General features: G+C 37.5%; 2 protein-coding genes, 2 long non-coding RNA genes, 1 other non-coding gene and 1 pseudogene across 15 annotated transcripts; 4 read left to right on the top strand and 2 right to left on the bottom strand.

Moving 5' to 3' along the window:
* Positions 1 to 862: 862 nt before the first annotated feature.
* On the top strand, positions 863 to 3,974 carry LOC135625474 (uncharacterized). Of its 6 annotated transcripts, none has more exons than XR_010492062.1 (5): positions 863 to 1,345; positions 1,819 to 1,954; positions 2,040 to 2,119; positions 3,421 to 3,495; positions 3,711 to 3,974. XR_010492062.1 is itself a non-coding variant. In XM_065130336.1 (3 exons), the coding sequence occupies exons 1-2, from the start codon at positions 973 to 975 to the stop codon at positions 3,450 to 3,452; spliced, it is 405 nt and encodes a 134-aa protein (XP_064986408.1). In that variant the 5' UTR covers positions 864 to 972; the 3' UTR covers positions 3,453 to 3,495; positions 3,600 to 3,974. The 6 variants fall into 6 exon arrangements, 2 of the variants coding, with proteins under 2 accessions (XP_064986408.1, XP_064986407.1); XR_010492061.1 differs by having other exon boundaries at positions 3,600 to 3,974; XR_010492060.1 differs by having other exon boundaries at positions 3,421 to 3,974.
* A 1,015-nt stretch (positions 3,975 to 4,989) lies between these two features.
* On the top strand, positions 4,990 to 17,208 carry LOC135625471 (dynamin-related protein 3B-like; annotated as a pseudogene).
* Positions 17,209 to 17,517: 309 nt separating this feature from the next.
* On the top strand, positions 17,518 to 21,551 carry LOC135625472 (uncharacterized). Its single transcript, XR_010492058.1, has 4 exons — positions 17,518 to 18,116; positions 20,511 to 20,812; positions 20,894 to 20,969; positions 21,053 to 21,551. It is a non-coding gene; the product is annotated as an uncharacterized LOC135625472 (long non-coding RNA).
* Positions 18,913 to 20,650, bottom strand: LOC135625473 (uncharacterized). Its single transcript, XR_010492059.1, has 3 exons — positions 20,446 to 20,650; positions 19,548 to 19,940; positions 18,913 to 19,428 (listed from the first exon to the last, which is right to left on the bottom strand). It is a non-coding gene; the product is annotated as an uncharacterized LOC135625473 (long non-coding RNA).
* A 153-nt stretch (positions 21,552 to 21,704) lies between the features above and the next one.
* On the top strand, positions 21,705 to 21,777 carry TRNAR-ACG (transfer RNA arginine (anticodon ACG)). Its single transcript has one exon. It is a non-coding gene; the product is annotated as a tRNA-Arg (tRNA).
* Positions 21,778 to 22,016: 239 nt separating this feature from the next.
* Positions 22,017 to 25,113, bottom strand: LOC103969509 (uncharacterized protein At3g27210). Of its 6 annotated transcripts, none has more exons than XM_018819545.2 (4): positions 24,997 to 25,113; positions 24,575 to 24,777; positions 23,009 to 23,092; positions 22,017 to 22,894 (listed from the first exon to the last, which is right to left on the bottom strand). In XM_018819545.2, exons 2-4 carry the CDS (start codon positions 24,738 to 24,740, stop codon positions 22,446 to 22,448), a joined length of 699 nt encoding a protein of 232 aa, XP_018675090.2. In that variant the 5' UTR covers positions 24,741 to 24,777; positions 24,997 to 25,113; the 3' UTR covers positions 22,017 to 22,445. The 6 variants fall into 6 exon arrangements, with proteins under 6 accessions (XP_018675090.2, XP_009381331.2, XP_009381333.2 ...); XM_009383056.3 differs by having other exon boundaries at positions 24,866 to 25,008; XM_009383058.3 differs by having other exon boundaries at positions 23,009 to 23,089; positions 24,866 to 25,008.
* Positions 25,114 to 27,431: the final 2,318 nt, after the last annotated feature.

Genomic DNA, 27,431 nt, shown 5'->3' with positions numbered 1-27,431 from the left:
GATCGATCGACTCTATCTCACCTGCCTTCTCTTCCTCCTTCGGTGTCAATGTAGATGCAAAGTGATATCGAAGAAGGAAGATGAGGTAGAGAGGTGCGACGCTAACATAGATGTCTCATCTCTCTCTTTCTCCTCCGGCACAAATGCATATACGTCACTGCATTGGTTTCTCTTCCTTTTCGTCATGGATGTTTGAATCAACATACCATCATGTTGTTCTCATCGACCATCACTATAACATTCACTCATGTTATCGTTTGTCATAACTATCGAAATTATTTTTTTTATCTTTTATATCATTCATATATATACTATCACATGCCATATGTAAAATCGATAATATTAAGATAAATAAAATTAAATATTTTATTTTTATAATTATAGATATTTTAATATAAATTTTTTAAATCTAAACAATCTACCATGCCAACGGTAAAATTTTCACCTCATTACGGTAAACGATGTTTGAAACTGATAACTAGAAACAGTCGCATCAGTTTTTATATCAGTGGAGACATCTTGTTAATAATGTAATTATTAGGTTGTCTGTTTTAATTTATATTAAATAACCAAAAGACACTTTAAACTGACGACAGTTTCTTCTACGCTACTTTTATCCATTTGCAAACAAACCTTCCATAAATTTCTCCAACAATAATAATAATAATAATAAACAACGATAGTTTCTTCTAGTCGAATTTATTTATCCACATATAAACCATTCTTCGAAAAAATTCTCATACCAGTAATAATAATAATAAAACTCTACGCTACTTTTTTTTATCCATACGTCCGTCCGCAAACCAACGTTCCGTAAATATCTCAAAAAAACAATAATAGAAATCCATAAATCCAAGGCTTATCCATTCATTTTCCCAAGCTTTCCAGTCGCAATCAACTCGGTCCGTCTCCTCCTCCTCGTCGGCCGCTTCCCCGCCTTGATCTCCCTCCAGCGTCGGGATCAGGGCTGAGATGCCGGGCGACGACCAGCCCTCGCGGCTTTTCTACGAGCTATGCGCCCTCCTCCTCGCGGTCCTCCACACCCCCCACCTCGCCCTCCCGCCCTCCGATGCCGACGCCTCCCCGCCAGCGCCGGCACCGACGAGGCAGGCGCGGCCCCGGGCCCAGATGTCGCCGGCAGGGTTCGCCTCGCTCCTCCTCGGGGCGTCGTTGGCGCTCATGCTCTGCGGCTCCGTCACGTTCGTGATCGGGTTCATCATGATGCCCTGGGTGGTCGGGCTCGTCATGCTCTTCTACTTCGTGGGGATCCTCTCGAATCTGTCTGGGCTGGGTAGGGCTATCGTTTATCCCGGTAGCGACCCCTCGAGCCCCAAGGAAACGTCAGGTGAACGTCTTAAACGGCCCCTCGATCGACCCATTACCTATTTAATTCTATTAGAAAATTGATGATCTGTGTTCCTTTTTCTTTTTGTATAGAAATTTCTGTATGCATCATCTTTCTTTGTCGGTTGGTCGTCCAATTTCCTGTCTTCATAGAAGAATAATAATCTTTGTTGTTTCTGTTTGGGTGCTGAATGTAGTTTGTACATGTAATTGCATCTCTAAGCTAGCATGGATTTTTTTACCCCTTTAATTTATTGTAATAGGCTTTAATAACTGATCTCTTCTTTAATTGAAAGTTATCTGCTTTTGGTCTATGTTGACTGTCATTGTTGTAGGTCTTCAAATCCGTTCAAGAATTAGGGAGTCACCATTATCTAATCAGGAATTTTGTTTTCTGGATCTTTTCATGGATCTTCGGATCGATAATATTTACAGCATCTTTCCTTATGCTGCATTAGTTTGTTGTCTTACCAGGGTTCTTGATAGGCTATTCTTCTGAAATGATTGCAACACATTTGTTGAATGGCCACACCTTTTTTGGAAGCCACATGCCTGTTTTTCCCCAATTTTTTCTTACCCAAGGGTGACGATCTGTCGTAATTGAGGAAAGGTCCAATTGTCACATGAGTCATTACTTATGTTAGTCCTTTTTTTATTTATTAAATTATGTCAGGGATCATGTCTTTCTTGTTCAGATGAGATAAGAACCTGATGATTCAAGTCACGAGACATTTGCTGATCGGCCTGCTTTCGGCTCTTAGATATCACCTCAGGTGTAATGTATCTTTATTTCATTTTTAGTCATGATTTTTTCCCTTGACCATATCTTGGATACTATATTTTCATGCACGCGAATCATCTGTTTTGTTCTGATTGCTTTAAAGTTGTTTGTGTTAACAAGATTAAAGCATAGCCAGTCTTGTATGTTATACTATTCCTTTTATATACAATTGATGGGTAAATGCAGCATTCACCAAACATATTCAATTTATGAGATTCATGACAAAGTTGATTTGCAAAAAGTTGAAGTTCCTATTGGCATATATTTCTTATCATTTTATGAAGCAGTGATTTGTACGGTGAAAATCAAACAACTCTTCTTGAAGCTAATCCTCTCTCTGTGGTTTGTGTAATTTACACAAGAATGAAACTTAGGGATAGAGCTAAAAAGAGATCTATGTAAGTCTTCGTAGACTAACAGTATGACATATAATTGTATTACTTTGGCATTCAGGTAGATTTTCAAGTTTGGTTCAAATTATTGGACTATATGTTGATACACTCACTTTACCCTCTGGAAGTCTGGCCTCAATTTGGCAGCCTATATTTTCCGCATCCTTCAGTGTTTCATGTGTGTGTTGTCAACTTTAAAATATAAATACTATAAAATTGAGGTCTTTCCAAGAATCTCAGTTCTTTTAAACTTGAATGTCCATAAAAAATATTTAAATTAATGCTTTTCCCTTATAATGAATTTCTTTTTAGGATGGCCTGCTTCTGTGACTAACGAGCGCTGCTTAAGACTATAACATGTGGTTCTCTGAGAAAAAGCTTTTAATTTTGTTTTCCCAGAGCAGTTTGCAGTGTCAGAGACTCAAAGTTATATATTGGTTCCAGTAAACGTATCATATTTGTTGGACTACATTTGGGGTAACAATTGGGGAAAGAGATTGAGATATTTAGTTGCAAGGAGTAAGTTAATCAATATATGTTACATATGCACTTTAGGATCTTTCTGCATTTCTCTTGTACTAGATGAGTGGTATCTTCTATCATAATGTGTCGATGCCATGGCAAGAACAGGATTCTTGTGAAAGAATAAAAGGTAAACATTAGCTGAGAAGCCTGATACATTTCATTTTACAGTTTGGCTTTCAGGATTTATGTTCAGTTATGTCATGTGTTTGCATGTGGAGAAGTCCTTTTGTTTTCTCACATGAGTGTGATTGGAAGTTCCTGATTTCTAGTCACACAAATCTTGAAATTTCTGGAGGGTGTTCTTAGAAAAGATCACTTCTTCATAATTAAATATATCTTACAGATTATTTCCCCCCTTCTTGTTTTCTTTTTTTGCAGGCTCACTGATTTCTAAACTTCCAATTATCTAATCGCCAAGCTGCTAACAGAATAGTTTGCGATAGACTTTTGGAGGTAGGAACAATCTACTCTGCCACGATCATCTTAATTCTCCCATTCAATGCCAGTTCGATGGCTGCTCTTGTTTCAACATTCTTTCTTCTGATACCATGTACCAGTTGTTGTTCTTTGGCTGCTTTTGCGGACCGCTGTCATTGCAGAGTTTCAAATATTATTAGTTGAAAACATATCAAGATTCTGATGTTCCTTTGGGATGGTCATCTCTACAGGAGGCTTGATAGGGGCAGCCATTGCTTGAACTTTAGACGCCAGAGAGAGAGAGAGAGAGAGAGATTGTGTTCTCACTAACTGAAGCAGTGTATTTAATGCTTCTGCATCACCAATTACAATTATATGTCCTACACAGTAACTTGGCCTGAAACAAAACCATCTATTCCTGACCTATAACACAACCTCTGTGATTAACCTGTTTTTGGTCTGTTAATAATGTGTGCTTTGATCTCTTTGATATATAGCTACAAAAGATTTTCTGACATTATTATATTTTATATAGCCACAAAAAAATCTGTACTAAGGTCAAGAATTGTTCGATTACTTTGTTATTTGATTTTAGTGAGTTGTAAACCTGAGATATCTGATAAAGCTCTTTACATATCTCACTGTATCGTATACCGCAGTTGAAATTTTATGTATTTGCCAGAGTTACAAAAAATAATGGGTTCTTTATCCTGTATCAGCTATAATTTTGGCTTGTATTATTTTCTTAAGTAATTAGTTCAGCTATAATTCCTGTATCAGCAGTATCATTTTATTTTTTACTCTTAGAGTAATTAATTCAAGTGTAACTCGAGGCAAAAAAAAAAAGTTAATAAATATGTAACTATTTTACTTGGTAGCTTTATTGACATTTTTCCTTAATAAATTGGTTTTTTTGGTCACTCATCGATACAATAATATTTTAATGATACAGGCAGGTTCATGAGATTTACCATAATTAGTCAATCATTTAACATCAAATAACAATCAAAATAAATTTGGTTCTCTTTTTTCGTTATCGTGTACATAAATTAAAATTGGAATATAATATTTCCATATGGAGGAGCTATTGAATTCCTGTTTTTGTGCTCGTTGACACGTCGTTTTGTTGGTGGTCGCCTCCGGCACGTTCTCCGAAACCTTTCCATGCCAGCCGACACGAGTTGAGACAGAAAAGAAGAGGCTAACTCGTGGTCGAGATCTTCCGACATCATGTGGGTCCCACGGTGGTCACTGGGTACCGTTCAAACCGCGGGACCCTTTTCACTAAAGCATCCCCATACCCTTCCTCTTGCGGACCAAGCCCTCGCGCCACCGCCTCGCTTTAATTTTCGCGTACCGATCTGTATATGGACGTCGTCGAATCGGACTCGGACGGTCTTGATTCTCCGGTCCGAGTTGGGGCTCCAAGAACCACCAAATACCCAAAATGCCCCCGATGTTACGACTCCGTGGCTATATAGATGGAGTCCTTATTGGTCATTTGACGTGGATTACAAATTGAAAGGGGATACCACTTTGCGAGATTTCTCCACCTGGTGTCTCTCGTCTCTTCAGAGGGATACCACTTTGCGAGATTTCTCCGCCTCTTTCTCTCTTCTCTTCGCAGTGCCATCTCGAGAACCGCTCCCCAATCGCGCCTGATCGCTTAGGGTTTTTCCCAAAACCCCCTCGTTTCGATATGCCCAAGCCCTCGACCCGAGCGGCGGAGCACGATCGGATGACGGACAGCGCCGCCCCGACCAGCCCGGCCCCGGCCCCGGGCGTGGGGCCGATCGGGCACAGCGTGATCCCGATCGTGAACAAGCTTCAGGACATCTTCGCCCAACTTGGGAGCTCCTCCACCATGGACCTCCCCCAGGTGGCTGTTGTCGGAAGCCAGAGCAGCGGCAAGTCCAGCGTCCTCGAGGCCCTTGTCGGCCGCGACTTCCTTCCCCGGGGCACCGACATCTGCACCCGGAGACCGCTGGTGTTGCAGTTAATTCACCTGCCGCGGCGGTCGGAGGACGGCGGTGCGGAGTGGGGGGAGTTCCGCCACCTGGAAGGCCAGAGGTTCTATGACTTCTCGGAGATCCGCCGCGAGATCCAGGTGAGTGGTGCTTTTGATTCTTTGTCTTAGGGTTTTCGTTTGGTTGTATATCTTCTCTTATCTTTTTGATAATATTCTAGTCAACTTCTTTGTAATTATTTAGGGTTCCTTATAAATCAGAATCTTTTGCTTTTTTTTCTTTTCTACTGTTATGCTAATAACAATACCTCCTTGTCTGCACAACAACGTCGAATACTGGATTTATTATATCAAATATCTTTGTTAGCAAGGTAAGGGGAATTACGAACAAAATAAACTAATGTAGTGATACTGGACCACTGGTGATGGTGATTGAGATTTAGTTGTGTCATTCTAAGATGGTAAATTCAATGTCACGAGGCCATGATAATAGAGTATAATTTCTACTTAATATATATCGATGTTTGGTTGTCTTATCATCCTCAATGTTTATTGTGTACTGAAAAATGTTTTAGTCATGTGTTATTATTTTGACAAGTCTCTTTTCCAACATTCTGGTTGTAGGTAGGGAAGATCTTTCTGGTGGCCTTTTATACAATGTTTATGCTCTCTAGCTTTTTCTTGTACCAATCTTATGAGATCTTTCTGCTCCTTCATTGAGGATGTGTGCAGGCACCATGGATCTTGATTATTGCCTTAACTCACTTTTGACTAAAAATTTCCCTTATTGGGGGTATTCCTTGGACATAGACATGACATGTATCTAATGTGGGTCATGTCTGGCTTCTAATGCAACATGGAAGCCGAGGAGGACAGAGTGCACTAACTTTAGATTTTATATATATTGTTTTTTTTTTTTTCAATAAGATGTGAACTTTTACACCCCAAGAACCAAAAAGTGAAAAAAAAAAATCCACCTCTTTTACTTGACATTGAGGGTGTGACCTAATAGCACTTTATGGTTGCTCCTTTGTCACCTGAGTGACCAAATTTGTAGTCATATAATACATGATGTAGAGATAAGGTTATATACATTAACCCTCCAAAACCTGCATTGGTGGGAGGATCATGCTTTGGTCTGCCCATTATCTTTACTTTATTGTTCATGTTCTTGTTATCTGTATACTAATTGTTAGCAAAGTGTTTGTTTGCAGTGATGTGTGGTCCAGGTAATATTACATGTATGAATGATTCTAATAACTACCACATAAGCCATCTGACTTGCAAGTAAGCATTATCGGAGTGTAATTATTGTTCTACCAAATATCAATTGCAGGCTGAAACAGATAGAGAAGCAGGAAAAAACAAGGGTGTTTCATATAATCAAATTTGTTTGAAGATTTTTTCTCCTAATGTTCTGAACATCACTCTTGTTGACTTGCCTGGAATAACTAAAGTGCCAGTTGGTGACCAGCCAAGAGATATTGAAGCCAGTATTAGAACGATGATTTTGTCATACATAAAGCATAAGAGTTGCATTATTTTAGCAGTTTCACCAGCGAATGCAGATTTGGCAAATTCTGATGCACTTCAAATGGCTAGAATTGCTGATCCAGATGGTAAGATTGCCAAAATTCTCATTATCTTTTGTCCTGCTGCCTGCAAGGTACTTGATTAGTGGCAGAAGGATAAACAAGTTACTTTTGCATGGAAATCATATTAACTAAAATGATATATTTTGTTGGCAGGTTCTCGAACAATTGGTGTTATTACTAAGGTCTTGTTTGTGAATTTTCTCACATAATTATTTGTGCTAGTCCATTGACATTGGTCAGGTGAAACTAATTATCTTCCTACTGTTACAGTTGGATATAATGGATAGAGGTACTGATGCACGTAACTTTCTACTGGGGAAGGTGATTCCATTGAAACTTGGATATGTGGGAGTAGTCAACCGTAGTCAAGAGGTGCTTCATCTTTTTAATCAATAATTTTTTCTGTGAGATAAATTTGTTCAGCTTAGGTGGAGTATCATTTCCTTACATTTTGGCAATAGGCATTCTACATGTATGCTTTCTTCCTTTTAGAGTTTGTAGTGTACTGCTTGAAGCACCAGTGTAGGTGAATAAAGTGCTTGTGATAGGTTGGCAGGAAGCTTTTTGGAATTGGGCAATTTCTCAGCTTATAAAAGCCCACTTATCAATATTTTCCAACCAATTTCATTTTATTTACCAGCAATTTGCTATAGACCAAAACATGAAAACTTTTCTTTTCCCCGAACCTTGTTGCTACTCATCTGTGCTTGCCCTCATACAAAACAAGTTTTGATTCAAGTTCATAAGATCCTCCCTGTTCAAGAGTCAAGGTTGATATGTGTTTGAATTTTAGCTACTTGTTCTTTCATTATTTTTGAATTAATTTTTTTTTGCAAATTGAGTGCATTTTATCAAAAAATTCTCATCTTTGTTTGTCTTTTTTTACTCTTCTCAGCAATTTTTTTCCCTAATCCCTAAGCCTTATCATCCTATAGGTTGTCCTAGGCCAATTCTTTTCTTTATTTTCTATTATTTTATTCAGCAATATTTGATGGTATACGCTGTTATGCCAGAATTATCGGCACAGTACCAGTCTAATTGGTGACTTAAAGTAGTATCGGACTGAGATTTAGATTCTTGGATAGACGATACAAGAAACTTCCCATTGTAGTACGGTATGAAGCTTCAGCTTCAACGATGAATCTCGAGTTTGTGAATGTCATCTATGACCAAACGAGGGGCTTAATCCAAGAAAAATGGCAACAAAATTATTATTGATATTTTGCACAATTAAGACCTTACGGTGCATCTAATCACCTCAGAAAGACCATAAAAAATCTAACTTCTGTTTGTAGGAATTCAAAATGAACTTAAAAGAAATTGTGCTCATGATAATGCAGATTAAGTTAATACTTATTTTGCATTTGATGGGAATGATGTTAATGTTCATAGGGAGAGCTTAATTTTGTGTGTAAGTTTAATTTTTGCTAGTTGGTTCCTTAACTATAGGATACAATTTAAACACTTGCCTATTCATTATGCAGGACATTGACAACAACCGTAGTATCATAGATGCATTGGCTTCTGAAGAGCGTTTCTTCCGCAATCAGCCCGTACACTTTCTTGCCGAACTCTGTTGGTCTTTCCTAATTATTCATTTGTTTCAGGGCTGTTATAACTGTTATGTTCTGCTGCAGGCATATCAGGATCTTTCTCATTGTTGTGGGGTCCCTCAGTTAGCTAAGAAATTGAATCAGGTAAATGTCATAAATTTTGGTTGTTGTGGACACCCACAAGTAGCCAATATTTTTTTTGTGGCCTTTTGTCAAACAGACAATTCTTATAGAAAAGCAGTTATGGATTATATCAAGGCTATTATGATGATGCCTTTTTGTATCTTCTTTTTTCCCCCTTCTTGAGTGTACTTATGATCTCTTGTTGGTTCTTTGACTTGTCAATCCTAAAACTTATGTGGTTTATTATGTCTGCAGATTTTAGTACAACATATCATGAATGTCCTTCCAGGGCTGAAGTCTTGTATAAATGCTCAACTGGTGGCTGTGGCTAAGGAGTATGCTGCCTATGGTGATGTAGTAGAATCAAAGGTATACCTTTCATGTTTGTTGTGTGTTGTGCAACAGAATTCAATAGTAAGGAAGGAATCATCTTACTGACTCCAAAGAGTCATGATCCTATGGCTTTAAATTCATAGTTTACTGACATCACATTACAGTACATACATCTATTGCTGATGTAGGAGTTGATTATGGGCATGATTTCTTGCTTTTAAGTTTGTGTTGTATTTGTTTTTCCCCCTATTTTCCTTGGTTTCTCTTTCCATTGTATTGTTGTTGTTCAAAACATTCTCTTTCAACACCAGACATATATTGGCCCTTGCCATTTTAAATTTAAGCCATCGCTGATATATGCTATTGCAGACAAACATGGTTTTTAAGGTAACGCTGCCTAAATTTGTTGATGTGATGAGTCCCTCAGTGGGCTTTTCTTGTCTTTCATTGGAGAACTGTATTTGGTGAAATTTGCTTTTCATTTTTATTTTATGCAGTGAAGTGGGGACATTAAATTTCTTGGAGCTGAGGCTTGAAGTAGATGCCTTTGCTAAATAAGATGATCATAACATGACAACTTGTGAAGTACATGAATAAGCCTAAGAAAAAGTTCCAAGTGATACCTTAATTGAGGTGTTGGAAGCTTGCAGTTAAGTAGTGGTAGTGTAAAGGAAGATTTGTTAAGGCATAAGTGATAATAAGGATGATCAACCACGTAGAATCTGCTCTTCATGTTAAGTTCTTTTCCCTAGAGAATGGAGGTTGTCACTGCTCCACTTGAGTAATTGTAACTTGACCTCTTGCATCACATAAATAAATCTCATGGCTAGGAATAAAGAGAATGTTCATAAAAGAAGTGCATGTAACATTATGAAGCTGCACCTCTTTGGTGCAGGGCTATTGAGAGATCTCACATTATATGCACCTAAGGGGAACCTGACCGAAGTCTGTAGGCCTTGACCGAAGTGCATGCAACATTATGGGTTTTTCTGTATCTTGTTTTTATGATTTAATTCTAGTGCATTTCACTTCAGTTGTTTGTATAGTTTTCCCAACTTATGCATTTGGTGGATGCTTCTTCTCAGGATGGAAAGGGAGTTTTACTACTGAACATTCTTGCCAAGTATTGTGAAGGTGAGTATGTTTTTGATCACTCTGTTCTTACTATCCCATATTCATATGATCATGCTTTCTGTGTTCGTAGAAGTATTATATTCAGAGGCCAGTTTCTGATGTTGTGTTCAATTGGAATTAATAGTTTGAGTACCTAATAATTACCTGAGCTTCTGACACCAATCATCTGGGTAATAAGTTTCTTAAATAGATTGCTTTTCTGTTGCATGAGATATTAAGTGTTATGAGGTTTCAGTTTGTTGTAATCTACTTTTTTTTTTCTTGAGGTCTACATGTTTGAATGCAATTGGCCATGGGCTGCTGACCAGGTTAGACAGATGATTATGGGATGAGCTGGCAAAAGAAAAATCACAGATCAGCAAAAATACTTAAAATTTAAAAAACATAATAAAAGCAACTCTGTGCTATTAGATCTTTTTACATTTATATTCTGTGAGATATTTAACTTCAATAAAGGAAATGAGATATAAAAGTTTAAAATTTTTATAAAAATAATAACTACTCAAAATTTACCTGGTATAGCAGCATCAAACATAGTGGAGGGCCCACTTTGGCCCTGGTTCCTCTTTGCATCAGGTTATGAAAATCTAAAAATAGCTTCTTTTAGGAGAGTGATTGTGGGATTTCATTCTGAATCTTATGATGCCACTTTCCTGTCAGTGTCCACACTCTAAAAGACCAAGAGCTATCCTCTCCATGTTCTTTTCCCTTTTCCTTATCTTGCATGTCAGTGGACAATGATTGTTAACTCATTGTTGAATGGAGGCAGAAGATGAATATGATGACGATGGTGTCAGCCTTTTACCTCTCCTATGCTTTATCTGCTTCACTGCTTTCCTCCCTCCCCTCCTATTGGTGTCACCAGTATCAGACTTCCTCCTACTCTTTTACTTCTCTTGAGGTTGATGAAAACAGTTGGAGTTGGCTAAAAATAGCTGACTATACCAATTTCAACTAGCTCAACTTGATTTCTGGTGGTAACCTGAATGATAAGCCTGAACTGGTTCACCCTGGTTGGTACCAAAATGGATGAATCTACCTGTCTTGGAAAATGGAATTAGCTGATACAACAAAGTACAAACGCTATTTTCTGTTCTACTTGTGTGTATACTAGACTTTGTCTGTCTTGCCTATTTCTTTGGCAATTGTTAAAAGTTCTTCTTGCACCTTTTTCTTATTTTAGAATGATTTAGTAATTGTTTTTGTTGCTTTTGTCATGAGCACATCATGCATATTCTGCGGTGTCATACTTATGATTATTGTTCATTGAAGTTAGTTATGCTGATGTTATGGCTTTCACATGCAGCTTTTTCTTCCATGGTGGAAGGCAAAAATGAACTATCAACAGCTGAGCTTTGTGGCGGAGCACGAATTCATTACATCTTCCAATCAATCTTTGTTAAGAGTTTGGAGGTTTACGCTATTACTTTCCTTAAGTTTTGATTCTTTCTTTTTCAAAATTATATGACAGTTTTGTTGTATATTTGTACTGGTAGGATTAGTTTGGTTTGGTTGGAATTATGTCTTTGCTTCTTCTGTGCTTTCTTTTCTAGCTTTGTATTTATGCCATATATAATCTATCAGGAAATTGATCCTTGTGAGGATATAACCGATGAGGATATCCGCTTGGCTATTCAAAATGCTACCGGTCCAAAAGGTGCTTTATTTGTACCAGAGGTACTAAGTCATGATGGCTGTCATATGTTTTTTTGTTGGAAATCAATAAAATTATTCTCAACTAAATAATTTTTTACTTGTGATTTTATTTTTAAATCTTAGGTGCCCTTCGAAGTTTTGGTGCGAAGGCAGATAAGTCGTTTGCTAGATCCAAGCCTGCAGTGTGCAAAATTCATTTATGATGAGTTAATAAAGGTAAAGATACTTTAGTCCTGAATTTCAGAATTTATCAGGAAAAAATGTTGGCTGTAATATGTTTTTGTTACCTCGTCACTTGTCATTATAACTAATTATCTTACTGTAGATGAGTCACCATTGCCTAGCTAGTGAACTACAGCGTTATCCTGTCCTCCGGAGGAAAATGGATGAGGTGACTAGTGATTTCTTGAGGGATGGCCTTCATCCTGCTGAGACAATGATAACTCATATTATTGAGATGGAGGTACTTTATATGATTCTTTTTTGTTGTTGTTGTATGTGTCACTGCATATGGTTCCAGATGCCTCAAATATAGTTACAAATATGATCTAAAGTTGATATGGTTTGTTATTCCTGAATAACATCCTTTACTTGTGCAATAATCATTTGGTAAATTTATTAATTTTGACTGTTCATGCCATGTAATATTAAGAACTTGCATTCTTTCTAGTTACTGTTGCCATCTGCTTTTTTTTGTGCAGTCAGTATTTTATAGAGCATTTTGGGGAAAGAATAATGAAGGAAAAGGATGTTATTTGATGTATAACTTATCTATCCTAAAAAAAATCTTGAAATTGAAACTTCATTTGGTTAAAGTTATATAAAGTAGATAAAAAAGAGGAATCAATTCTTGCCTGAGTTGAGGATTATTGGGTGATAGCTATGAAAAGGAAACTTGGTTTACTTTAACAAGGATCCTTGACAAGCCAGTGAATGTCTGCCTTTTCTGGTCGTTCATTGGATCTTTTTTTATGTTAGCTTTTAAATCTATATGTATTCTCATTGTTGTGGCATATATCAGCAAAGATTAAAGATACTCTCAATTCAACCTCTTTGTATAACATTTAACACTCTAAATGTTGGCTGTGGTTCAGCCTGTTTGGTTGCTGGGGAAAAGTGTGAAAAGGGTGAAAGTTTCTTTTCCATGAAAAGTAAAGACTCATATAAGTTGTTCAGACAGTAGGAAAGTGAAACTAAAACCATTTGCTCTCCCTTATCTTGTGTTTGGATTAGAATGTAGAAAGAGAACTTGCTCGTAGTTTGGAAAGATATGTTGAGAAGACATCAAGGAGGTCTTGGAGAACTTTTATAAACATTTTTTATTTGGAAAAAAAATCCAGAGAAAGCTTTTTTGAAAAAAAATCTGAAAAGCAATTTTCTAGATTGTTTGCTTTTCCTATCAAAATAAAAATGCTAAAACTTCTCTAGCACACTGTTGTTATCATTTTATGATTTTTTTAATATTGTTCTGACCTGCCATCTTATGCCATTTATATGCTGTTTTTCTATTTCTTAGTACTTCAGTAATTTATTTCCTTTTGGATTAAAAGCTGCATTGCATTGTCTGTGGAGAAAAAGACTGATGTAGCATAATCAATTTGCTGCAGATGGATTATATAAACACTTCGCACCCAAATTTTATCGGCGGAAGTAAGGCTGTAGAAGTTGCCCAGCAGCAAGTAAAATCTTCCAGGCCAGCAGTATCAGTGTCTAAACCTAAGGTACATATTCCTGTCCTGACTCTAAAATTTGGTATCTACATGAAAGTCTTTTGTTTCACTACGAGTTTCAAGGTATACGAACTCTGCTGAACCAAAGCACTGACTATCATGAACAGAATTTAAGGTTGCCTTAGAGTACTTGTTATTAGGTCTCAAATAAATAATGATTGTGTGTATCTTTCAAACAATAGTGAGAATAAGGGAATAATTAGGTGCTTATGTACTCAGTCAATTTTCTACAGCAGACATGAGCAAACTTAGGACTTCTGCATGGAATCTGAGAATTCCAATTAATTCAGAGAGCTAGACACTGCACTTGGTAACTCACCTGAATCTGGCTTTGTCTAGAGCTGGTGAATTCTGGGCTATTTTTCACCCTGATATAATTGTTGATTGTTAATCAATTTCTGTTCTTTGTGTTAGGATGGAATCGATCCTGATAAACTACAAGCATCTGAAAAGAGTTTAAAGTCACGAGGCATCTTCTCCAGATCTGTTGCAAATGGAGTTATTTCTGATCACCTTCAGGTGCAAATGGAGTTATTCACATGAATTTGTTAGGATAGTGGTTAAGTAGATGTGTCTCATCATTCACTCAAATTCGATATTGTTCTATTTATTCTCTTCTTGATGATGAATAGGGTGTTCGTCCTGCTGTGGACTCCGAGAAACCAGGTTCAACTGGTAAGTTGATATTGTTTAAATGATGATAAATGTGATAATATTATTCCTTGATATATTATGCTTTATAGATATTTGGTTTATATCGATCAGGAAGTATAGGATTGCTCCAATGCTTTTATTCTTTATAGAAGTAGTAAAAATTTATCTTGAAAAGGCAGTAAAAATATCACTCACTCTAATGCGACTGATATAACTGAATGGTGACTTTTTTAGGAGTTGAGGTCCTACCAATTGCTGCTATATCAGTCCTTTCATATGTTTTATTCTGTTTCTTTTTTATTATTGAATACAAACAGTGTTATCATCTTATCTGCATTGTGATTTTGGAATTGGTCAAAGGTGCCACTGGATCAAGTTGGGGTATCTCATCAATTTTTGGTGCTAGCGAGGACCGTCCGCCTGCAAAACAAAATTCAATGAATAAGTCCTATAATGCACCTGTTCAAACATTAGAGCATTCATTCTCAATGATCCAATTGAGAGAGGTAAGGAACATCATGCTAATGATGTATGTATGTTTCTTTATTACAAAATTGGTTATATGTAGTTGTTAAAAACTGATGTTTCTCATTATTCAGCCACCAATCATCTTGAAACCCTCAGAGAATCAGACAGAACAAGAGGCTTTGGAGATAGCAATAACAAAGTTATTACTGAAATCATATTATGACATTGTGAGGAAAAATATTGAGGACTCTGTTCCGAAGGCTATTATGCACTTTCTGGTAATGGTCTTATTTTAGCTGGTGTCAATATGTCTATTTTTGGTTGATCTGCAATTTGTTATCCAGAATTCAGGATAATCATTTTTTTTTCAAGCAGGTCTAATTGTACCTTTGGTATAGAGTTATTGATACAGAAATTTACATTTAACCTGATCTGAAAGCGAGTATCTTTATTTGTTATTTACTTGAAGTATCTGTCTGTCATTTGTGTTCAGCATTAACTAACATGGAGAAATGTAGCTTTCTATGTTTACTTGTTTTTCATTTATCAGGAGTGCTTGGTAGTTCCAATAACAACTATGGTGTCTATCTACTACATATCTAGAATCATGACTGTATTTAAAACAATTTCTGAAAATCAATATCAAAATTAGTTCTTTAAGCTTGAAGACCATCGAAAAGTATCTGTGATAGATGAAACCAAAGTGTGTTTAGAGTTTGGACCCTCTTTAAATCTTCCTTACCCCACTTGTTCCTCTTTGTTTGTTTTTATATGCCAACAATAGGCACTCATGTTTCAATAGCCCTAACCAGAAGATACGTATTATTGTTTGGAAGTTGCGCTTGAAGTATGTCTATGGGGGCATGCATGTATTTATATCATTTGGCTGATGCTTCATGTTTGCTATAACTATGTCATGGATTCATTGTCAACTATTTTAATGGGTTCATATCTTTGTTTTTTGTTCTCTGTATCTGTTAAATGAGACTGACACGAATTTGGACAGATAAGAAGCAAAAAGTATTATTGAGATTAATATGTTGAGATGGATGTGCAGGATTATCAGAAACAAGAGAAATAAGCAAAAAGTACATGCATAGGTGACTCCATTTATTGTGTGCCAATCAATAGATGACTCCACTAGGCAAAATAAGCTGACTAGGATGTGTGGATGGGGGGGCCTAACAAATATTTTTCAGAAACAAGAGAAACTTGGCTGCTTTAATTTTGACTGGTAAATTTTCCTTAAACAGAACTCAGGAGCTGGAAAAACACCCTCAAAGCTGACCCAAGTAGCTTGGACATTACATCTTGTTAATGTTTGTAGTATGCTACTTACATCAGTAGTTCTTTTTTCTCACTCTTGTATCTAAAGAAAAAGAAATATTAATACATGTTTATTTTGTGATACTCTTTTGCATTGTCTTTAGGTTTAGATTTCTGTAGTATGTATACTCTTTTCTTATGGGATTAAATGCAGCATTTAAATGATTGGTCCACTGGAATTCAGGTTGATGACAATAACCTACTTCAGGAGACTATTTTCTTGGTTTAGGTTGTATTTCTACAATATAGAATCTGTATCTCACAAATGATACCTTCTGAACTCTTGTCAAAGGTTAACCACACAAAGCGAGAGCTGCATAATGTATTTATCATGCAACTTTACAGGTATTAACGAGATCACTTTTCTTGCTTTGTCAACCTTGTTCCAATTTTTAATAGCTATCAGATGTGAATTCAAGCTAAAAATAAGCCTGACATGTTGACTCTTTAAATAGCGACGGCAAATTTGATGAGATGCTGAAGGAACCTGATGACATTACTGCCAAAAGGAAGCGTCTGTCTGAAACACTCAGGGTTTTGCAACAGGCCCACAAGGTAGGATCTTCTTCATTCAAGCTGTTGCTTCTAACATTTTTGGTTATACTCAAGCTTATTATTTGCCACGAACTTATGCTGAATTATCATACCATTATCTTTATTATCTTTTGGGTGACCAGACACTGGACAATATACCACTTGAAGCTGAAAATGTTGAGAAGGGATATAGTCTGGAATCCAACCGGGCCTCCAAAAATTAATGAACTTCCTCCATTCTATGCAACCGCCAATGACTTAGGCTCATCATATGCACTTCTCCCAGGAATACTAGATCTAGGAGGTCGGCTCATTCAGGGGAGCAACCTTCGCCATTATATTGTCAACTCTGTGGCCAGTGGATTGGGATCCTATCCTTCTTCAGTCAATGGATGAAGTTTCCGTTACATACCGGATAGCATAGTTATTTTGTGACAGGTTAGAGTATAATGCCTATAGTCGGATTGTTCCTGGATCCTAAATTTTATTCTCTAGTGCCAGCCTAGTGTCATCAAGAGTAGCGCAAGTCTGGTTATTATTATTTTTTGTGTATAGCATACTTGCGATTCTTTTTTCATAATAATATCTTTGTAAAAATCAGTCCATTGAAAACAATATGGCTGCTGGTGGTCGACCAGTGCCAGGTTGTGTTTGCTGCCAACATTTAATTCATTTCAGTCACGATTCTTTTTTCATAATAATATCTTTGTAAAACTCACTCCATTGAAAACAATATGGCTGCTGGTTGTCGACCAGAGACAGGTTGTGTTTGCTGCCAACATTTAATTCATTTCAGTGGCAAAATGTGATTACAGGCATACAAAAAACTTGACTTGTGCAAGTTATTTTCTTCTTCTCCTATAATACAAGTTTTTTAGTTGTGTGATTAGATTTGGCTTGAAAGCTTCATGCTAAGTAGACAAGAGATTATTCTTCGTGGTGGTAGAGTTACATGCTCAATTTTAAGGTGTGATCCGTATGTGTAATTCCAATGTGTGGATCTGATTAACCAACAAAGAGATCAAAAAGCATTTGTACAAACTATCTGCATCCCCTTTAGCTCATCATCTACTCGTGAACACACAGGGATCCGACCGATACTTCCATCAGGTATGACATGTATCAAAGACCTTTTCTTTCCTCCTCTTTCGAGTGATTGTTCTCCAACCGTAAGCACATTAGTAGTAGGACGATAGCATTGCTTCCATCGGTAGTCGTCCTCCGTTCGTTTGGAAGAACGCAATGATCCCGTCGTAGACGACATGCTTCGCATTTGCCCCCATCACCAAGTCCGCACGGGCATAGTCCTTCACAAACTGAACAGCGAGCTTGTCGCTATCGTGGTTCTTGATAGCATCCGACAGAGGCATCACATCCTCGCCGTAGCTGAGCAGCGGCGGCAGGTCGCGCGGTATGTTCGACTTGTTGTGCACCGGCGGACTGCCTTGCCCGTGGTAAGCCATGTTCGTTTCGTAGTTGTACTTGGTCAGCACTCCCATCTCCGAACGCTGTGAGTCACAACACTGGGAACTCGTGGTGTATGACAAAATGCGGCACCGGATTTTCTACCATCTGTGACCAGTCGGTATGCTGTGTGTTTGCACTAATTATTCATTTCGTGCTTGTTTCTTGTGCCATTGTAGATGATCACAGATTAGTTGGAAGATGTTCTGAATAAGATTTTTCGTGCGCAAAACTCTTCCGTTTGTGAAACCTGCTTCTAGATACCAATGCTGATAAAATATTCTAGTATCATAGTCAAACGACAATCATTATAATTCCAGTGACTTGTCAACTTGAATTACTAGTCAGTAGGATCTAAGGGAAAATGGAATTTATGAAGTTTTATCGGGATGTGGATATTGAAGTTACTGTTTATCATCTGTGAGACATGAAAAGTTCTTTTCTTTTCCATTTGGTTCTTATTTTTAGTTCTTCTTTTTTTCTCTGTTTGGATGTAAATATGGTCACAATATTGGCCCCTAAGAGTTTATGATTCAGATAGCAGATTTTTGGAAACAATTGTGGATATAATGCTACACATTTCCATGTACCCTTCCACATCTCTGATGCATAGAAGTGATGTCAGATCTAGGTGAGTCTAGGTGAGCCAGGAGACTAAGAAACAGTAAATAGATGGAAGAATGGATATAAATATGAAAAAAAAATAACTTCCAGTGGAGAATGTTTTGGATTCATGTGTGAGAAATATGAGGTACTTTTTTGAGTGGATGTGAGAAATATGAGTAGGTGAAGCAGCTAAATATTCTAAAAGCTTAGGACAACATGTAAACTTGATAAATGGAAGTGGAGGCTATAAATAAATTACTCCCAAGACTAATGAACATAGTGCTATTCCATGGTCAAGGGTGACAACAAGTATACAAGCCCTCAATGATCACAATACTCAATCATTGTTTGATCCTTAGAAAATGCCAAAATAAGTTTAATTTCAAAATATTCAGCATGATAAAGTATTACAAGTGAGGAAACATGCACAATGAATTGAAGCATTAAAAGGTAGTACCAATCATAAAGGTTATTCAGTTCTCATTGGATGGCTAAGAAACCAAGATGTGCTCAATATGCTTCAGATTTGCATCAGACTTACTCTGTGCAAGATGGATCATTGTCTTCATTGATGTAGGCTGGTGTTCAAACCTCAAGAAAAGCTCCACAGTAGAGGCATTGAGGCAGCAGTTGATATTCAAATTGTTTGCAGAGTAGCGAAAATTATTACGGTGGCATATATATTAGTGACAGTCAGAAGTTAAGTTCAAGAATATTTTTATGGAATCTATTTGGCAGAATTTATACCTGTGACTGATGTCATTGAGTCATAGCAATTCACACCTGGCAGATGGCAGACTTTCTTAAAAAAATTTCCTGCAGCTGACCTACCTTCCATTAAGTTTGAATATCAATGTCTAGGAGAAGAGACAATAATTTGCACTACAGATTTTTGAGCAAGAGGGTTTTTCCTTTAATATTGACAAGAGAGGCATGTTAGTCTTACCCTTTGGGATCAAATTCTGTCAGTCCAAACCACCTCAATGTCTGCAAAAGAGCAAACAACAGTATCAGGAATCTGTAATACTACAATAGTGGATTTTTATTGTCCAAACCTAACAAGCTTCCACCAGACATGGCCATGCTGTTCTGAACTCTTAAGATGGTGAAATTTGGGCAACATACAGCAATAGAGGCATATGAACTCAAAGTATCATCTCTTTTCATGAAAAATTTATAATACATAGCAGCAAGTATCCCATACTTCTCCCGAAAATGATCTGGCTGCAACTATCCTTACTGGAGTTGTCAAATAGGCAACCGGACTTAAGAGGGCCGCTGACTTGAGATTATCCACCATCTTCCTCTCTGAGAATGATGATAGAGCTATCAGAGTACCCTGCAGGATCATAAGCAAGCTGCATTTTAGCATTATTCTATTAAAACAGAGAAGAAGAAAAAGAAATACTATATGCAAGCTATATATTACCATAATTCTGACAAAAAAGATGGTGTTTATAACAACTTCATCAGACTCTAGTGAATTGCTTGTTCCACAGAAAAAAAAAGGAAAAAAAAATCAAGTGTTTGTGATCATTTTTGAACCAAGTTTATGTGATCTCCAATCTCTTTGTGCTGCTTCAATCAACTAGATTTGACCTTGTCGAATTAAGACTACAATTTTGCACCAACAAATCTAGTTTTCTGAATTTGAACTTGTTTTGATTAGTCTCAATTTTTGAGTTAAAATTCCAGTGATTTGCAGCTTGAATTTACATCAGAATAAAATAGAGCTGTTCCATCTTAGATTTGTAGAACAAAGAAAAATATCAAAGTACAACCTTCAAGTGCATGAATCATATGTTTATCAAAGATTATTATTTGCGCATAAGCAGAGCTCTTACCATAGAATGACCAACATCCTTTAACTTCTGCCCTGTTTGCTGATACACAAATTCAATTGTTGCAGGCAAATCATGGATGACCAACTCATCCCAAGACCACGCCCAGTAAGCCCGCTCGGAGATGCCAGAAATGAGAATATGATGCTACGAGCAGCAGCAACAACAACGACTCAGATGCCAACCAGAACAATCTGCTGCAGTAAGTTCTTGGTCACAAGAGGAGCTTATCAGAAATGTAGAGAAGATGACAAGCCGGGTCTGACGGATCAAGAAGATGCATGGCGACGGCTCCACCAAGTGCCTCTGGTGTTGGCAATCCACACGTCGAAATCATTGTCTGCTAATATGAATGCCAATGATTCTTGAGGTGAATTTAGCAGCCAGGTCAAGCCGTCATGCCATCACCATGTATACAGTTGTTGATATCTCCCTTGTATGTTGATTTCAGGATACAAGTAAGTTGGATACATGAAGATATGATATCTGATTGCATCCATCAAGACAACTAGTCATTGCTGTTAGAGGTGAGTGCTCTTTCTCTCTCTCTCTCTCTCTCGTTCTAAAGGAGACATCCTTCTAACCATGTGTTTCTATGATCATGTTTCAGCATCCATGCACGAGAAGTGGAGATGCATGCATGAACGAGACTGATGACTGCATGAACTTACCATGAGCACTCCACGCTGCAGCAGCACAGGCTGCCTCCTCTTCAGCTGGCCACCTCCCCCTGCTCTTCCTCTACCCTGCTGAATCCTATGCTGGATTAGCATATCTCGTTCAAAGACAGCGACGGGCTTCAGAGGTGCTGCATCCTCTCTACCCATCAACTATGGATGCGCTTCACTGCTGCCTCGAATTCTCAGCACTTGTAGCCCAGCGGGGTTCACGATGGAAGCGCACACGCCATCGATCTCGGGATCCTCGCCATTGATGGAGAGGAGAAAGAAGGTGATGACAAGAGGCCAATTCCAGCAATGGAATTGCATGTTGGAGGCTGTCATATGAAGGGAGAGGAGACGTAAGATGGAGAAATATATAGGAAGGTTTTGTCTATGTGATGATAGCCATCACAATTCCAGCCCATATCCTCATGGCCATTTCACGTCTTCTTCAGGCTCACGAGTCGCCGACCGACACCAGCGCTGCTTTCATGTTGTCGCCACCGGCCGAGCTTTCGTTTTTGAGGAGGTGTTCTTCGTTGGATGGCAGCTAATTCCTTATTATCTATGAATAAACATAAATAGTAATATAGCAAAGATGACTCTGTGGCCCAATGGATAAGGCGCTGGTCTACGGAACCAGAGATTCTGGGTTCGATCCCCAGCAGAGTCGCATTGTTTCTCATGTTTTATGGATTTTGTTTTTCCTCTCTCTCTCTCTCTCTCTCTCTCTATATATATATATATATAGATATATACTCTTCATCAAACGATGACCACAGAGAACTAAGCATTTATAGCTGTAGATGATACCACAAGTGAGCTTAAGAACTTTGGCTAACAATTTTGTGAGAAGAGAAGGCAACAGTAATACCATCTCGAGTAGGCATTTCGAGTGCAAATGCAAGCAGATACAAAAACAACAACATAGCATTGCAGATAAAATTATTGCACGAAATTAAAATAGACATCGGATGAGTGTTAACCTCGATACAGTGAAAGGGAGTTTATTGTTATTGTACATGAATCAACTACTGACAAATTGTTTTCGATCTTATTGACATCGAGTGTATACTCCTTATAGATAACTCCGACATACCTGTAATCGGTGGATGCTTATCGCTTCTTGTCATCGTCATCTTCATGTGTACGAGGAAATTCTTTTTGCTGATACTCTTCAGTTGCGTATATACACATGCGAAAACATTCTCTGATAGAACTGTCTCTTCTAATAGAATATTTATCGCCACCCTGCAAATTTATAAATCCATGGCTCATTTTGTCGCTGGATGTTACCAGAGTTACTCAAGTTGCAGCGACCTCGAATTGTCTGTATCGGTATCATGCGGTGCAGGGACCAGGACTCATCTTCTGCCTCCTGTCATCTAAGCCAAATCTCTGCAGGCTTGGCAAGCAACAATGGCTGGTTTTCCATGTTTTCTCTTTTTGGCCCTTGAGATCTCTCCTCGGTGTCGCCTCACTACTGCAAATGGAACTTGCTCCAGACCGAAATGGAGTTGCACTTGATGAATTTACGGGTCGGTCGGTCTTGGTTTTGTATTCATCCAATTTCGCATTGATGTCCACACTCTCTTCAGCAGCATCTGGCACATCGATTTGTTCACTATCCGAGGTCTCATGTAGAAGTTCAGAGAGTTTCTTTTTACCGGTTGGAGATGGTTCGGATTTTAAGTCCGAATATTTTTCAAACACGAAGCGACTGTCAAATTGATGGGTTAACGGTGAACTTAATTGATGATTTGGGGTGCTGCCGCGTGAAGGAGTGAATTCTGCATTAAAAAGAATAATCCATCATAAATTAGGAGGAAAGGACAATATGCATCCTAAGAAATAACTAATGTAGAAGAAATTTACATGTTATGCAATTGAAGAAGAGATCATACCTCCATTTACGCTAAAGAAATCATCTTCACAGTCAGAGTCTAACCATGCTCGTGAATCGAAGAAGATCTCTTCTTTACTGCCTGCTAATCCACAAAATTAGGCATTCATTAAGTAGACTGATAAAGATAGTTTAAACCAATGAAAATGAGGTATTAGAAGTTAAAGAAATCAATCATTCGGATAATAAATATTTAAGAACAGAAACAGCCAATGTTTCTCTCGCAGAATGAAAGCTTGCGACTTCATAATGAAAGTTTAAGCCCTTCGTTTAACATAGCCCAAGGACATGGATCATTTCGAAATACTAACACTTACTCCGAAAGCCGTAGTTAATGCAGGAGTCGAATCAACAAGATCAGTACAACATTAGAAATCAATTTAATATAAAAAAAGCTCCATCGATGTAATTTTGATGGCATCGTTTTTTAAAGTTCAGTTAAGGGCTTTTACCAAACATAGCCTATAGTCATACGATTATTAAGGCTAAGCTTGGAGAAAAATTAAAACAAAAGGTGAATACCCACAACAACATTTTCATCATGTTGAATATCCAATTGCACGACAATCGCTGAACTCTTTTGCCATCACAGTTTATTAACACCGACCGACGATATGCCCACAGTTCAGAGGACCAGACACCTCTGGATTCACATTATCGAATTATTAAATCAGATAGTTGTTGTAATCCTAATAGTTGGTATCATTCTTCGGAAAAGAAAATTTAGTTTTGGCTTTAAAAGAATGATCCAATGGGAATGGCACTATGAGAAATGACAACAGTGACTTGCAAGTTGCAAGGAGAGATAAAAGGAAGGCATGAATTAAGCCTCATAAGATTCCTTCTTTTTCTTTTTATGATGATGAGAGTGGTTGAAACAGAGTTGAAAAGGACAAGCAACGACAAAGGATCAAGTTCTATTGAGTATAAATCATGAGACAACGCTGTAAAATAGCAGAAACTTCTTAGTTACGACGATCCGGTGGACGAATCACCACAGCGAATAAAAATATAAGCCAAGCTTGTCATGTAATCAGCATCTCATATTAGTTATCTGTGATGATACAATTTCTGTATGTAAGTTTGAGGTGAAAAGCCAGAGATCATACATACCAAGATTGGAGGTGATCCATCTAGATGAGAGCAACAACAAAGAGCAGTCAGATCACGGAGATCACTGTCGATCTTTTGGTACTTAAATCACCACATAAGAGAGAAAATTAAGAAGAAATACCGATATGTGCTCTTATCTTCTATGAGTAAATTGTACAACGATTCAAAATCTTGAAGTTGTGTATGGTAAGAAGAAAAAAAAATCTAATTTTTATTTCGAATAGGGCCATAAACAGTACCCTGTTCTAAGATACAATTCAAACTGTTGTGTTTTCTTTGCACCATAAACCCAAATTACCATCCAACACTCAGTCAAGAAGATTAAAAATTGGGACTTCAAGAAAAAAAAAGGCGTCATTTCATACTGAAAAGTTCGATCTTTACCCCAAAAAGGGTCCAAGAAAGATCATTCGCAAAGTAAAGAAAAGGACTTGATGCCAGAAACACAACATACCAAAGTCCTGGCTCTTAAGGTCAAACCGAGCAACTGGATTCTCCCCCTTCATAGCCTTCTCCTTGGCGGGCGACGGGACGAAGAACCTCTTGGCCTTGGAGGCCATTCCCAGGCGCCATCTCGCCGCGGAATCCGGGTCTCCTTGAACCGAAACGCAAGCACCCATCTTCAATATCAAATCTTTGTCGTGGAACCTCCGTCTCCTGCTCGTGTCACAAGAAATAATCGAATAATCAGCAAGGAAAATGCAAAATAGGAACGTAAGAAGAGGAAAAGGCAAGCGATCGCTACTTGACTTAGTGAGGGTGACAAAAAAGATCACTTTCTTAATATAAAGAATCCATGATAAGAGGCCAAAGGTCTGCCACGCCGACCTTTTGCGCAGAGAGAGAGAAAGAGAGAGAGAGAGAGAGAGAGAGTACAGAGGCAGGGAAAGGAAGAGAGCTCTCTTTTTGGTTCTTTGCTCATGGAACAGAGAAGATGTAGTGGAAGCAGGTAGGGGCCCCGTTGAAAGGTAGCTTGCACTTCAAAGTGAGGTCATAAGGTAGGCATTGGTGCCACTCATTGGCCCACCATGAATAAGAAAGATTTCTGTGTGCACCGATAGATCCTTCTCATGACGGAGAAGAGAGGATAGCAGTGGAAAAGAGCCTATCCAAATGAATTAGATAGGCAAAAATATAAGTGTGAATTCTTGCAATTATTAGAAGCTTATAACAGTTCATGCTTATTATAACCACAATGACAGGAACAAGGGACAAAGTTTCAACCTTGTCAAAATCTATGTGCATAGTCATTATATTTATCTTGCTGGAGTTCATTGTGAATGTTGCTTTGGTAGGAATGACCTCTGTTTTGTCTTGTTGTAGTGGCTGTTTTGGATCAATTACCTTCAGCTTTCTCTTTTTCTCATGATATTTAATCCTCTTTGATAGAGCAATAATTGATGTGCCTTTGTCCTACTATAACATTATTTTTCACATAATCAATCCAATAACATATTATGATTACCAGCCCTGTTAGAACAGGGTTTTGTTTTCCTTGGAAACAGCAAAATATGAGACTGGCTGGTGACCAACTACAGTAAATTCAGCATCATGCATTTGACTAATTAATAATATATATATAAGATATTATTTTTTGTTGGATTTGGGGTCTTTTTTTGTATGAGTTGTGAGTATCATGGCTAAGGTTAGATATGGGGTCCTTTTCAATCAAGGACATCTCACCATGGCCATCAGGCACAGTTGTCTTCTCCATCCTTCTTGTAACCATCAGCAGAAAGAAGCTTTCTTGGAAGCAAACCAACCATTAGTCACTTAATTGATGACACTTGTAATAAGCATAATTCTAAATGCCTCATATTCTGACTGGGGATTTCTTGAGTCATGGATGAGAAGTCATGCAGGACTGGAGTTGCAAGCAGATGAACTGTGTCTTCAGGCATTAGCATGAGTAAACTGAGGGCCAATAGATATCATCCAATTGGTTGATCTTCGATCAGATCATATTACCAATAGTGAGAGTGACAATCTTGATTTTTTTTTCTTTTCTTTTAGTACTTAGAATTTAATCCGACTTACGTAATTCGAATATAAGTATTTTTTAATCGAATTTAGAATATGATGAATCATGATATATCCTCGTTATTTCATTTTAGAGAGTTGTACGATCTTAACCAATGTATATTAAATATGATCATTAATATTTTTCTAGTGAAAAACTAGTGAAGAAGTCGAGAATTATTGGATCCTATAATGAGTATCATAGGATGAGTCATCATTCGTGTTCTAGAATATCTCATTATATTTTGTTTGTTTTGAAGTCTCAAATAATCCAAAAGATATTGTAAGGATAAATCGAGATAGAAATAAATAAAAATGAATTCAGATTTAATACGATAGGCAAGCAAGAAAGAATGATAAGAGTCTAGAATTGCTCGTTTTCTTCTTCAAAGTGATTGCAGGCACCATAGCTTGGGACTCCTCCACATGTGGAAATCTCTAGTAACTCCTTGAGGAAGAAGACCTCAGAGCCAAATCAATGGAGGTTCATGTGGTCAAGCTTCAGCCATGTCAGTGGCAGAGTGGAAGCCAAACTACAAGAAGAAAGCTGAAACTTTATGCCATGTACAAATAAGAAGAGAGAAGGAGCTTTCCTTTTCTTAGCATTCAAGTCAAACGGTCCATCACTTCCACTGAGCCCCTCCCCTTCTCCATGAGAAGCCACCAGAAGCTGGAAAAAGAAGTGCTCTCATCAATCCTTGGGATCTCCCATGGTTTTGGCCTCCTTGCAAGCCAAGCCTTTGGATTGGTTTAGTAGGTAGCTTAATAGTATCAATCAGGAAGATAAATTGACAGTGCTTTGTATCAAATTAATCTTTGCTTGATGTAACTCTATTTAAAATCATATTTATTATGATACCATAATATAACTTTTATAATCTTAAACATCGAGATTCGATGAGATAATTGATCTATTAACTTAATGAGTTTATAATGATACAAGTTTGTGATAATATACTCATTCAATTCTTATAGATCTTTTTTTTTAAGAATATTTTTATTTTTAATGTGGGATTAGATTGAAATTATGAATCTCTCTTGTCTTAATATTTTTTTTTATCAAAAACTAATATAGTCCAAAATCAAACTGTAGCTGAGTGTAAATGAGCTTTGGCCCAATAATGATTTCACAATATGATACAAGTCTTCTTAATTTTATTCTTGTCTAGTATTAGATTGATTTTAATATCATATGTTACAATCCAATTTGACAATATAACTAATTGATTACTAACTTGATAAATTAATGATAGTATACTGATCAAGTCTATAAAAATCAATTCAATTTTGTT

The sequence above is a fragment of the Musa acuminata genome, chromosome BXJ2-10 (genome assembly GCF_036884655.1).
Source record: "Musa acuminata AAA Group cultivar baxijiao chromosome BXJ2-10, Cavendish_Baxijiao_AAA, whole genome shotgun sequence".
Classification (NCBI taxonomy): domain Eukaryota; kingdom Viridiplantae; phylum Streptophyta; class Magnoliopsida; order Zingiberales; family Musaceae; genus Musa; species Musa acuminata.
This window is presented reverse-complemented; position numbering and strand designations above follow the sequence as displayed.